At 44.8% G+C, this 13,490-nt stretch overlaps 1 protein-coding gene across 1 annotated transcript in view; it reads left to right on the top strand.

Moving 5' to 3' along the window:
* The window catches only part of znf469 (zinc finger protein 469), a 60,761-nt gene extending 47,344 nt beyond the window's left edge, over positions 1 to 13,417 (top strand). Inside the window, exon 3 of the mRNA XM_005737626.2 lies at positions 1,118 to 13,417. Coding sequence (XP_005737683.1) covers positions 1,307 to 13,084 — 11,778 coding nt within the window. The 5' untranslated portion in view covers positions 1,118 to 1,306 and the 3' untranslated portion in view covers positions 13,085 to 13,417. The remainder of the gene's footprint in view (positions 1 to 1,117) is intronic.
* Positions 13,418 to 13,490: the final 73 nt, after the last annotated feature.

Genomic DNA, 13,490 nt, shown 5'->3' with positions numbered 1-13,490 from the left:
TATGCAGTTTTCACTCATTCCTCACAAGCTAAAACTTTCCTCAGTAAACCACAAGTGCTTTGCTCAAGGACACTTCAGCACAGTGGATGGTAGCCAAAACAGATGCTTTAACCAGAAAGGTAGTCTCGGCAAACACAGGCTACCTCCAGTACCGGTATAGTCAGTGGAGGCAGACAGAAGATGTGTTGGAAGTTTGGTTACCGGGCCTAGAAATTACATTTTGGTGCTAACTGCAAGTTTCATTTGGTCTGACCTCAATCAACCAGGAGCATTGCCGGGCCAAAGTAAACCAGGACCCGAGAGCACTGTCTGGGATGCCTGGGGAAAGGCAACAAACGTCAGTGTGCCCTCACTTCTCACTGTCTAAGGGCTGGCTGACTAATCCTCGATATTCCTCCATGATCTAAACCTGAAGCCCTCTGTAGCAAAAGAACACTGTGGCATTGTGTCCCTTCTCTCAAGGAGTCTGTGATTCATTTACTGGCAATGCACTTTGGATGCATGTACTGAATTTTTCTCATCCTCAGAACTACGTTCAACTTCATCATTCCAAGACGAAACTGCTTTCTTTGTATGACTGTTGAATATGACACAACAACTATTTACTGCTGTCAAGCGAGAATCAAGCACTCAAAAAAACTCTATGTGGTTGTTTGAAATGTGTCTGTTGTTGAAAAAAGGAACTTAGACTAAGTAATATCTCAAGGACTAGTATGAAAAGACAGAATTTTGGAATTCCCTATTGATCACACAGTGTATATTGACAGTACTGTTGTTTGATGCTGCAATACTGCTCTCTGCTGGCAGAAACAGGGAACAAGTATATGACATGAAGTAGCTTTGTGTGAAGCTGTAGGGTTTTGTTTTGTTTTTTAACTTTATTTGTTTCATTTGGAAGTTCCTGACATTTCTATTTTCAATACTAACACCTAGGCCAAAAAGTATTTTTTGGATACACAAGTTTTTCTGAATGCTGTTCAATGTTTCGCTTGCATGTTTAATTGGTATTTTTTGCTTTTATCTAACAAAAAACATTTAATTTCTAAGAGTTTTTAATTGTTTTGATCAGATAGTTTAAGGTTGCCATCTGATCCTCTTTACTCTTTATTCCTTCCAGGTCTGATTTGCTTTGGTGCCAGATCTGCAATTGACAATGAGGGTGAAGAGATGAGCTTGCAGCGAGAAGCCCGGTCCCTGCAGTTCCTGCCACTGGACATTTAGTGATTATTACTACACACAAGACGATGTCCCTGTCTCCCAGATAGCGCTTCTGAGGACCAGGCCTTCACAGCACACATTGTGCACCATGGCAGGAGAGACTCAGCGAATGCATGCAGTCAAAGAGCTGGACACTGAGTCCAAACTGCAGGATGAGGGCACCACGCTGGAGCAGACGAGTGAAAAAACCTCAAAGGAATCTTCAGAGCACTTTTCAAGCACAGGCACTGAGGCCAGAGCCAGTAGCAGAGGGCCCAAAGCTGAAAAAATAGAGAAGAAGAGGGACTGTCCTCAGCAGCGTGAGGCTGTCATACGACCACAGCAAGCAGGGAAGATTGACTTCAGATCACTGCAGAACAGATCAAAGTTCGCCACTGACAGGACTTGGTCGAGTGGCAAAGGCAGTCCCCAGTCTCCAAGTGGAAAGAGCCGCAGCCGAGAGAAAGGGAAGCGGTCAGTAAAGACAGAGCGAGGCAACCCACAGCAGCTGTACAGACCAGGCATTACAAATCCACGCACTGTTGGTATTGCATATCCGCAGCAGAAGGTTTTGCCACCCAAGAAGTTGGAAACCAGTCGTGGCCCAGTTTCGGGCAGCTACAGATTCCACGTTCCCAGTATACCAGAGAGAGAGGCCGAACTACAACAAGAAGAGCTTAGCTACAGCCGCTGTTTCCAAGAGGCTTCCTCTAACCTCACCTCCCAAAGCTTTACCTCACAGACACTGGGCTCCTCAAGTGGAACATCATCTCACCCACACCCACCCCTGTCACAGCAGCAGCAGCCAGCATCCATGGAGAGCAACAGTGCACAGCCTGGCGGCCAACTGATTCTGACTGACTTTCATCTGAGTGGCTCTAATGCATGGGCATCTCCTGAAAGGACTTTCAATGGTGCTAACTTTGGGGTTTCATCGCAGAAATCCACTGCCCTATCAGAAGCAAATAAGGCAAACACATTTGTGCCTGGCCCATTTCAGTATGGATATAATTTAATGGAGGAATCAACCTCTGACTCTTTTCCCTGTGAACAGGACCCACAATCCCAAGACTTCACAAACGCCTCTTTAGGTTCTGTTCATGTGACCCATAACTCGTTTTCTTTCGCACCTGCAGAAGGGCAAAGTATTGCTCAGAACAACACTCAGTTCAATAATGAACAGCAACCAGAGGGTCGAAGCACTTATCCTCACAATCCGCAGTCACAGTTTATGCAAGGGGTGGCATCATCCATCCAGTGTCCAAGAAACCTGAGTGAGGACTCAGCCAGCAGCGACAGCTCTGGCTCCAGCTCACAGCAGTCGGAGCAAGGAAAGACTGGGCTGGCCGAGAGCACAGATGCAATTGGACAGGCAGACAGTAGGGATGCAGCCATCACCTCGGGGAGTAAGAGAAACTGTCACCCCAAAGACACAGCTGCCAACCAAAGAACACTCATTCAAGGAAGTATGCATGCAAGAAATATTTCACAAGTCCCAGGCTCACCAATGCACTTTCCCACCAAAACATATAACAGCATTCCAGTCAATAACATTCGCTCGAGCACAATGGCTTTTGATAAAAACATCAACAGTAATGTTCTAAGTAGGATACCACATTCATGGGAGGGGCCTAATAAGGCATATTCACAAGAGGATCCAAACACAATTCAGTACACTGATATAAATGACAAGTTTCAGTTTCAGAACCAGCCAGCGATTGACCAAAGGCCAAATTCATCTAAAAATAACAGAATGCCCTGGCAGCAGATACGACCCACCCCTGCCATGCCAAACCAAAGTAGAATTGAGTTATCTAGACAAATAAGCAATCAAAAATTGGCTTACATAGTTTCCTCCTCTGACTGGCAGGATGACATAAAATCACATAAACCCAGCTCGTTGAAAACTCCTGGCTCATTTCAGAACAGCAGAACTGGTGATGTCTTTTCAAACCAAAGACAGGAGATTGTTAAAAAAAACAGTAACACAGTCCCAACTTTTAAAGTAGAAACAAGCCACTCACAAGTATGTGAGTCGAAAAATAAGGTAGTATTCTTTGGACTCAATCATTCTCTTCCAGCAGCACCGTCAAGAAACTACAGCTTTCCACCATTACAGGTGCCGCCTATGGGACTGATGATGGTATCGCCTTATGAATCCCCTTTGCCATCCCCAGTTCATAATCCTGCATCTAGCAGTACCTGCTCCTCCCACTCCCCAGCATCCACGAGCCCTGTTAACATCAGCTCAGAGGACACGCAGATATCTAAGCCAGCACCCTCTCACCCATTCTATCACCAACCACAAGGCAAAACCCAGTTACCCTCAGATCACCTGAGCACTCACTCCCACCAGTTTCATTCCGACGCTCCGCGGAACCTTCCTTTTGTACCAGACAGACCCAAAGACGACATGATGAGCTACCTGCAAAGCAGTAGTCATGTAAAGACGACTATGGATGGAAGCAAAGCTTATGTGGATAGTTTTGGCGTGGAGCACCAGCAGCCTCCCCCGCCATACTCTGCACATCAGCTGTTAGCCAGCTCATTAGCCACAGCAAATCTTGACCAGTTGGATGTGCTCCTGACATGCAAACAGTGTGATCAAAATTTCAACAACCTGGCCTCATTTTTAGGCCATAAGCAATACTGTGCTCATCACACGTTTGCACAAAATGACCTCAAAGAAACGGCAAAGATTGAGGACAGTAGAAAATACCATTCAGATCCAGCAAAAGCACTGTCGTCCGTGTCAAACGTTTCACTCTCAAGGTGTCCGTCTGATCTTCACTTGTCTTTGTTGGGCCTCAATAAAAATGGCGACCTGATATGTGACAGTGAAATGAAAGGAGACAATAAAGACGATTCAATGAAACTGTTCTCCAGTTCAGTCAACCTCCCCGAGCTGGAAATGGATGCCAAGTTAGACAGTCTAATCACAGAAGCTTTGAACGGACTGGGATATCAGTCAGACAATGCTGAAATAGACAGCAGCTTTATTGATGCATTTGCTGATGATGACCTCACCACTGTCAAAACATCGTCAAACAAACAATCTCTGAAAATGAAAGAATCCCTGGTCTTTGAGAGCAAAAATAAACAAGCAGTTGATGATGTGTCTTTCACACAGGAAAAGTATTTTTATGACTCTGATGTAGAGAGCCCTGAGAAAATCTCTCTGAATCTGGAACAAGATGAGAAAATTAACATAAAAAAAGAAGTCTCTCATAAAAATTCAAGAATTGCCTCCAGGGAGAAGACGTGGGAACAAGGCAGCAAAGTGAAAGAGGCAAAAACTCTGTGCAAGAGCGAGGGCGAAAACACGGGGACACAGAGGTTACTCTTATCCAGCAAGTTTTCGGAACGCTGCGGCGTTAAGAGCTTTCAGGACAACTCCGCACTTCGAGGGTCGGCACCCTCACAGGCCTCCACCTCTCCGACTTCAAGAACTGCAGTGAAAGAGAGCAAGAGGAAAAACACTGGAGGGGGCACCTGGAGCAAAGAACTTATTCACAAAATAGTTCAACAGAAAAATAAGCTCCATAAACTCCACGTCAAAGGTACTAAAAACCTTCAGTTTTCCTTGGTGATGGAGAGACTAACTCCTACGGTGCAGAACACCGCCTTTGGAGAATACGACTATGTCTCAGACTCAGATGATGAATGTGAGCCCGTAAAGATAGCAAGCCAAGGCCGACTGAATCAGAGTAGTCGCTGTAAATATACATACACTAAAGAGTGCAAGTGGCGAGCGAAGAGCGAGAGGGACCAGGCAGCATGGAGGCATGAGTCGAAGGAGTGTTTTGAGATGAAAAAAAGCGAAGAGGTTTCTCTCTCGCCCGACAAGCACAGCTCTCACCAGAGGCTCAGGAGGCGGGGTAGCAGATCGTCCACAAGCAGTGAACTCAGCACATCTGTGAGTGTTTCAAGTGATAGTATCAACAGCCCCAAAAGCACTGATCGCACTGACTCAGACTGTGAGAAGAAGACAGACAAAAACAAAGAGCCTCCAGAGCAGAAAACCCATGAAAGGTCTTCCCCTCAGAAGTTATTTAAAGAGTCCAGCACACTTGCACTGACTTTCACAAAATCTGTCAAGAAGTATAACAACAACAAAGCCATTCATTCTGATATCAAAGACAATACAGAGGATCCCAAGAAATGTCACTCAAATCCTGAAGCTGCTGATCTAGCGGCATCCTCACAAAAAGCAAAAGACACAGTAAAGCACTTGGAAAAAAGCAAAACGTCTCATGCAAAATCAAGAGAGAAACCCGTGTCTCACAAAAAAGAACCCAGTACAACGGTTACTTCAGACAGAAATTCCCTACAGAGAGCAGACAATCTTTGCCCTAAAGACGAACCAACACAATGTGGCGGCACAGATAACAAGACATTTAATTCACAGTCCCCCTCTACCAAAGAAACTGATTTCAATATTGACAGAAAAACAAAGGGCAAAAGAAGAGAGGGCTCCCTGGCTGCACAGCCAGAGTTATCAGACACTCCCACGTTTGAAAAACAGAGCGACAGTGTCTGTGCAGTGAAAGAGGCTATCACTTTAGCCAGTGACCTAGTCACGCACAAACCTGGGTCTCTTTGCAGCTCTTTGATGGATGAAGTGTGCCTGTCTCCAACTGAAAGCCAAAGCCCGCTGATACAAAAAGACACACTCCACCTCATGCCTTACCCCCTGTACCAGGAGCAAGGACTCATTAAATCTCCGCTTTCATTTGACACCTCATCAATGTTTGGGGACCTCACAGGCTTTGACGGTGGCCTTTACTCGGAGATGCCGATACAAAAAGAGGGTTTCCATTCAATAGAAAATGCATCGGAGAAAAAGGACGACTTTGTGTCATCTTTCTCTCCTTTTCTGGAGCAAAGAGACTGGAATCTCATTGTTAGCCCCGTTCTACCAGATGAGATATCCCAGTACAAAAGCAACTCGGAGAAATCAAATGAAAAGAAGCCAGATTATAATCACGTTCCTTTGTCTCTGCCAGAAAAAATAACTGACTACAGTGCAAATCTCAACAGCTGTGCATCAGAGGATGAGCTGGAGATAAAGAGAATAGTGAACGAGCTTGAGAACCAGCTGCAGACAACAAAGTTGGAAAGGCCACCGATACTAGATCAGCACGTCCCCAAACAGCTGCAAATGAGCAAATTTTCACCTTTACGTCTGGGTGATGAGTCAGAGAGTGTGTGCCCCACTTTGGATGCTAAATGCTCTGTACCGACGATAGATGTACCTGTTTCGATGCCTTCAGAGCCTTTCACTGAACAGGGACTCTCATGGCACGGCACGTTTCAATTTGAGCTAATGGGTGAACATCACAGTCCCCACACTGCAATTCACAATGAATCAGGGGCTCTTGAAATATTTTCAGACAAAGAGGGCCATGCACCAAATTTAATCTCTGCATCCTCACGTATTGAACACCCACAGCTCCACCTTGGTCAAAAAACGGAGGAAAGAAGTGCTGAAGAAGACACTCCTGCGGAAACAAAGGAAGAGATTTTGGAGCAGAAGAGATATACAGAAAATCTCATGAAAAGTCTGGAGGTGATTTCACACTCTATATTCAAGAAAGAACCCCTTATATCAGTAGACAAAACGCCAAATGTCAACTCTCCCCAAAGTCAACAACATGTAGAAACTGAATGTCAGGCAACAGATGCAGTTGAAAGAGAAGATCATGAGGAAAAGGAAGCAATTATGAAAAAGGAGAATATATTATCACCTCCAAATATCAGTGAGAGGAAGGATGAAATTGAATTCATTCTGGATGAGTCAGAGTCATCTCTCTCCAGCAAGGCTGACCCCAGAGTCAATGGCAGCCAGCCAAATTCATCGCAGCCAAGTGAGGCCACAGAAAACAAGGATTACAAGGCACAGAGTAAAGTCGCATCAGAGCAGGATATCTCCAAGAGTAGCACTTTAACCGAGACTGCTCACTGCTCAAGTGTGGTGACACATGAGCCACGTGTGGATGAGGAATCTTGCGGGAACTGTAATGCAGAGGACAATGTCGATCAGCTGTTTAAAAACAGTAGTGTCAGCCGAGAGTATTCAGCCACGGGTGAGGAAGCGGAGGCGGTGAAGGGAATTACGGGTCACTCTGGTGTTCATCTGTTATCACCAGCTCAGGCTGAGCCCAGTTCAGATATTAGTGAGAAAATGGCAGATGTGACGAAGGCAGCAGCGGAGCGACAATCAGCTGGTAGCCATGGTAATCGTGACGACAACAGCTCATTGCATGCTGACGAATTAAAAGTGGAGCGGTCAGAAAGTAAAACTGTTAAAATAGCTGTTGAAACATCAAGCCAAGATCATTTAATAGGCCTGTCGACACAGACGTACGGTGAAACTGATATGTCCGTAGAGATTGTCACCACAGACAAGCCCTGCAGTCCGTTACTGGTGGAAACCAAAACAGAAAGCTCTAGATGCTGCTCGCCCTTCCATGACACCCAATCCATAGAGGGACAAAGCAATCTGTTGATCATTTCACAGTCTGATGGCATCATTAACGGTGATTCCTGCAAAATGACTCCATTTAATGACTCATTAAAAACTGAGACAGGTCTCATCTTTGAGTCTGCTCCGAAACGAGAAGAGATTTTAAATGTTCAGGACATCAAAGAGCAGCTTCCCATTGATTTCATGGCAAGTCAGCATAACTCACCGTGCAGAGATGAAGTGGAAGAAAGTCACTGCGTCTATTTAACGACTGCTCCATCAGTCAGTCCTCTATTATCAAGCTCTAATCAAATGCCTATGCGGAAATGTAACACAGAAGAGGATTCGTGTAAGTCAAACAATACATGCGACAATAAATTTATTGATCAAGACTCCATTCAAAATACAAAATCCCCAAGAAGCAAAGGCAAAAACAAAAATTCAAACAGTGAGGAGCTAAACACAACCGTGGAGATGGAGTACTCTTTAATAAGTCCGCCTGACCTGCACTTGGGAATGATAGAGTGTAAAATCCCCAGATCTGAAACCACCATCTCCTCTCCACTTCCAGCAACCGTTATGGCAGAACCACCAGTGGTATCAGAGAGCCTTGGAAAAAGAGATTTAATGTACGACTTCAAGCTCAGCCCACTCAACTATAACAGCATCTCAGATGAACCTCCACAACTAAACCAGTACGATTACATACCAGTCTCACCAGCCAGTCAGCCTAAAGAGAATGCAGATACCGTGCTGAGACCCAGTGATGACTCTGAATCATGTGATCTGAGTATAAACCCTGCACTGATTTTTAGCAAAACTGAAGCAGACACAGGAGCATCACTGAATTCCAACCCTGCAGCTAAGCTATATTCATCCGATGAACCACTGGTGCTACAGCAGAGTATGAAATTCACATGTTTTTCACTGGGGCTCCCAGCTCAAAGCAAGAGAACAGACTCTACAGCTGGTAATGTAAAGACAAACCTGGAGGTTTGCCATGAGGTGCTCAAACCTGTTGAGAATTTGCATGTGCATGCAGACCTTTTGAGCAAGGCTGAAACAGAGACTTTAGATTCTCACAAAGCTTCTGTTGAGGACAGTAAACTTCTCAAAAAAACCTTTTCAGATGGTCCGCCCACTCCTAAGCCACTCATCATCTGTGAAAGTGAACAAATGCTGATTCCATCAGACCCTTCAGAGAAGCGACCAACAATAGACACTGGCCAGTGTTCAACAACGCAAATACACAAAGATGTGACGCAAAAAAAGACACAGAGCAGCGCTCAGCAGGGCAAAGTGCTCTGCGAAATTTGCTTCATGTGTTTCAGGACTGTGCCAGGGTTAAAGAGGCATAAAGCAATGAAGCATTTAGTCAAAGCTGAAAAACACACTGGCCCGCAGAGTGCAGCATCAAGCCATCAGGGGAGTGCGCTTATTTATGAAGCATCACAAACTACAGAGAAAAAACATAAAGATGATTCACAGACCTGTTACCCAACAAAAATAGATGGCCTGCCTGAGATAAGTAGTGCTCTCATATCTAAAGCGGCAGACACCGAATCCATCCTGGAGGAAATGGCAAGTGAGACAAGTGCAGTGGCAGTAGATGAAATAGGCTATCAAAGCCCAATGCTGTCAGTAAAAGCAAAGAAGAACAACAAAGCTAGAAAGAACAAGAACAGTGAGGTAAACAGAAAGCCTAACCATCTCTCTGATGAGCTTCTGAATATATTAAAAACAGATATACTTCAAGCTATAACTCCCGAATTCAAAAGCAGTGCAGAGCGCAGCCAATCTTCTGAGGAACAGGAGAAAACCAGTGAAAGAACTGAGGAATTCCCTCACTGTGCTGCTTCAGAGCCTGCTTTTGACAACACAGCCCGATCTCCAACAAAAGAGACAAATGTACTTAATGAAACTGTGGAGATCAATCAAATTGCTGATGCAGAAGAACCAAAATGTACGAGTATCACAGAGATGGCAAATTTGGAAGTGTGTACGGATAATAATGTGGAAAGTACTATAACTGTAGAAAAGGAGGTCATCAGAGAATGTGATGAAACCAGAAGGACTCTGCTCCCTGTGGAAGACATGTGTGAACTGAAAGGTTCAGAAGATAGCCTTGCCCAGGAGATTCTTAGAAACGTGGCAGGTGAAATAAAATGTGAGAAAAACAGTAGCCCTGCAGACAAAGTACATCCTCTCTCCTGTTTGAACTCCACAGCTCTCAGCCCTCCAAGTATAAGTCCTGATCTGAAGGCCCTACTTGACGATGACACCACATTCTCACAGCTCTTCCCCAGAGATGATGAGGCAAAAAGGAAGAAGTGCCAAAGGGTGTACAGCAAAAGAAACAAAAGGCAGAAGCTATCGCCCCGTTCAAATGTGACTGCTGACTTCCTTCCTCCTGAAACATTCGTGCAAAGTAAAGATCAATTCGCGGAAAACCAGGCTGAACAGACTTTTAATGACAATCACGCAAAGCACTGTGAATATGAGACAATTTCTCTTGATGATGCCATCATGTTGAATATGTGCCACAACAGCACAATAAAGGCAGATGTCACACCGCTGGCAGATGTTAAACAGAGGGATCAGGGGGATGCTGTTCATGACAACATTAAAGAGCTCCGCAGCAGCCTCTTGAAACCTCTCGAAAGCACAATTGATGAACCTTCAATTGAATGGAGCGGTCCCGCTGCCTTCACCAGCTTTGATACCAGCTCATCTGTGACCTCTGACCCCAAATCTTGTAAACCAGAAGTAGCATCCACCCCGTACACTGTGGAGCCAGAGGGCGTTCAAACCTTCCACAGCATTGACATCCAAAACATGAACACCACGTTTCAGCTTCCAGAAATCCAGTTCTTTGATTCTAATAAAGATATCTCAGTAGCTCCTCCAGCAATCGCAACTGTTGATGTGGAGAATAGAGATGATGAAAAGTCCAACAAAGTGGCAGAGCGGCGAGGCAGGAAACGGCAAGATGGCGGAATGAAAGTCAAAGATAAACAATACAAGTGCAAAGTGTGTTTCACTTGGTTCCTTACCCTGGGTGAGCTGAACTTTCACAAACTCTCCCACAACCCCTCTCCACCTCCAACCTGCTACATGTGTGTCCAGCGTAAATTCAGCTCCAGGGAACAACTAAGAGACCATCTGAGGGAGAAGCATGCAAAGAACAAGACAGGTATCTGGACCTGTGGAATGTGTTTGAAGGAGATATCAGATGTGTGGATGTACAATGAACACTTACGGGAGCATGCCACACAGTTTGCCAGGAGGGGTCAGACTCAAGGATCCATGCTAGGCATTTCGGGCAGCTTCATGCAAGAGACAGCAGTGAAGAACTTCATCTCCTCAATAATGCAGCATCGCCCCAGCAAGGTGAGCAGAGAGGCCAGCAAAGTTAATAAAGAACAGGAAAAAGCTGTTTCTGCAGACAGCACAATGGTAGAGGGTGCTGAGGCAAAGCTTCACAAATGTAAAAGCGCCAGCGGAGCTGGTGGGAAGAACGCCTTAACCCCACTTGAAGTCCTCCACAAAACAGAGACACCTAAAAGCGTGGAGATGCATCCCAACTGCAAAGACCCCTCAAGAGACTGCCACCACTGCGGAAAACAATTCCCCAAACCATTCAAACTCCAGAGACATTTAGTGGTTCACAATTTGGAAAGGATTTTCCTGTGCCACAAATGCCCCGTCTCTTATCAGGAGGCCCAGGAGCTTAAAGATCATCTGAAGAGAGCTCACGAGGAGGTGGATGAGCTGGATTCGAAGCACACCACCCTCTACACCTGTGAGCTCTGCGCTGATGTCATGCACGTGATTAAAAAATCCTTCATCTGCAGCACCTGTAACTACACCTTCTCCAAGAAAGAGCAGTTTGATCGTCACATGGAAAAGCACCTGTCAGGGGGAAACAAAATTTTCAAATTCCGAGGCGTCTTGAGACCCGTCAGAGTGTCTGCTTCCAAAGAAGATGAATGTGTTTCGCCTACAAGTAAAAAGAGGAGAATTCTCCCTGACAGTCTGCAAGAAAACAGCTCAGACAGTGGCATTGCTAGTGTAAGCTCACTGCACTTAAATCAAAACTCTGACACACAGTCTTCCAAACCCCCTGTGTCCATGGCAGACGACTCCACACAGACCATCAAAAATGAATACCACAGTGACACAAACAATACAAGTGTGAAGACTGAGGACATTGCTGAGGACTACTCTGAACTGCTTGTAAAGTTGGAAAAATGCATTCATATGGATTCTTCTGAGTCTGCTACACCCAAGAAGGAGGAAATTGACCCGACTCCCTCGCCTCATCTTGATAAAGAGGGTAATGAAATATCAATTCCTGAAGCATGCGACGTGAAAGAGGAGAATGAGTCGATCCACATTAGAGCAGAAACAACCTGTTGGTCAGCATCTAAAGAGAGTAGTGGTGCGGGGGAGGAGACTGTTAAAGCTGAGGAAGGTTCTGTTCAAGGTGACGCTACAGAAACGGAAGAAAAAACTGATTCACCTCCTCCTAGTTACAACTCTGTAGTCAGCTTAATAGAAAATCAAATCAGTTTAAAGACACCTGAGTCTGCAAAGGATGAATCAGCTGTCGATGTGATGGACCAGCAGGGGGATGAGGAGCAGTGGCATCAGGTGTCCAACTCTTCTAGTAATAGCAGCAAACAACAGATCTTATCTCATGGTGCTGAGCAGGAATATGACAGTCAGAATAAAGAGAAGGCTGCCCTTGAGAAGTCAATTGACAACACCAAAAGTAGTCCAAAGACCACAGAGTCAACACCAGGCCTTCACTCCAAGGTTTCCCCCAATGCCTCAGCTTCAAATGAGGATAAGGAACCGCTGAGGCGACAGAAGAAGAGAAAGGACACGAAATCCCCTCATAGCCTGCAAAGGGTTTCCTCTCCAGTCACACAAGAAAATTTTGGCGTTGATTCTAGACCCAAGAAGAAATTTTGCCCCAGCAAGTGTGCAAATCCGTCTCTGCAGAGAAAGTCAGATGGACTGAATGAGTACCCTGTGCTGTCCTCAGTACGGGATGATGTCGTTAGCAACAAAATCATTTCCAAGTGCAAGACTGTAAGTTTGGGCTTGCAGTCGAAACGAAGTCTGCTTGATAGCTGTACGCAAAAGAAGGCTGAGTTTGTGAGCCCTCAGAACGGGGACTATAAAACCAAAAAGGGAACTCTGGGGAGAGCTTTGCATTCTCAGATATCGAAAGTTTCTTCAGTTCCCATGAACAATTCTTTGAAATCTCGACCAAAGATAGGGGTAAGGTCGATGGAGACCCATTCCTACCGGACAGCAGAGTCACAGAACCACCTCCTCAGCCAGCTGTTTGGCCAAAAACTCACTAGCTTTAAGATTCCTTTAAGGAAGGACACATCAGAATCTATTAACTAAGGGTTGGGGAGGGGGGGGATCTGTGAATAATAGACTGTAAATGTTCACAGGTATAAATGTTTAAGACAATTCATTATGGTGAATGAGATTGCACAGCTATTTTCTGTGAAAGGCTTTAAATCTTTAAATACTTACATAGTCACTTTATTTCTTCTTTGTACATGTGTTTTTATTACATAAATGTGAGGATGAATGGCAGATATGAATATTGGGTCAGAAATTAAATATGCTAGTTGGAGAAATCATTGAACTTTTTTTAAGAGAATATATTTCATTTACCTAAAGGAGAGAAAAAAGAATACTTGAAAATACAGTAAAATATTTTGTTTTTAGAAATGCATGTTCATGTTGCATTCATAAAATAATTTTTTTAATGTTTTCTACTAAAGGACCAAATGACATCAGA

Source organism: Pundamilia nyererei, unplaced genomic scaffold (genome assembly GCF_000239375.1).
Source record: "Pundamilia nyererei isolate P.nyererei 1_Seehausen unplaced genomic scaffold, PunNye1.0 scaffold00078, whole genome shotgun sequence".
NCBI lineage: Eukaryota > Metazoa > Chordata > Actinopteri > Cichliformes > Cichlidae > Pundamilia > Pundamilia nyererei.
Note: the sequence above shows the minus strand (reverse complement) of the source record. Positions and strands in the feature narration are given on the sequence as shown.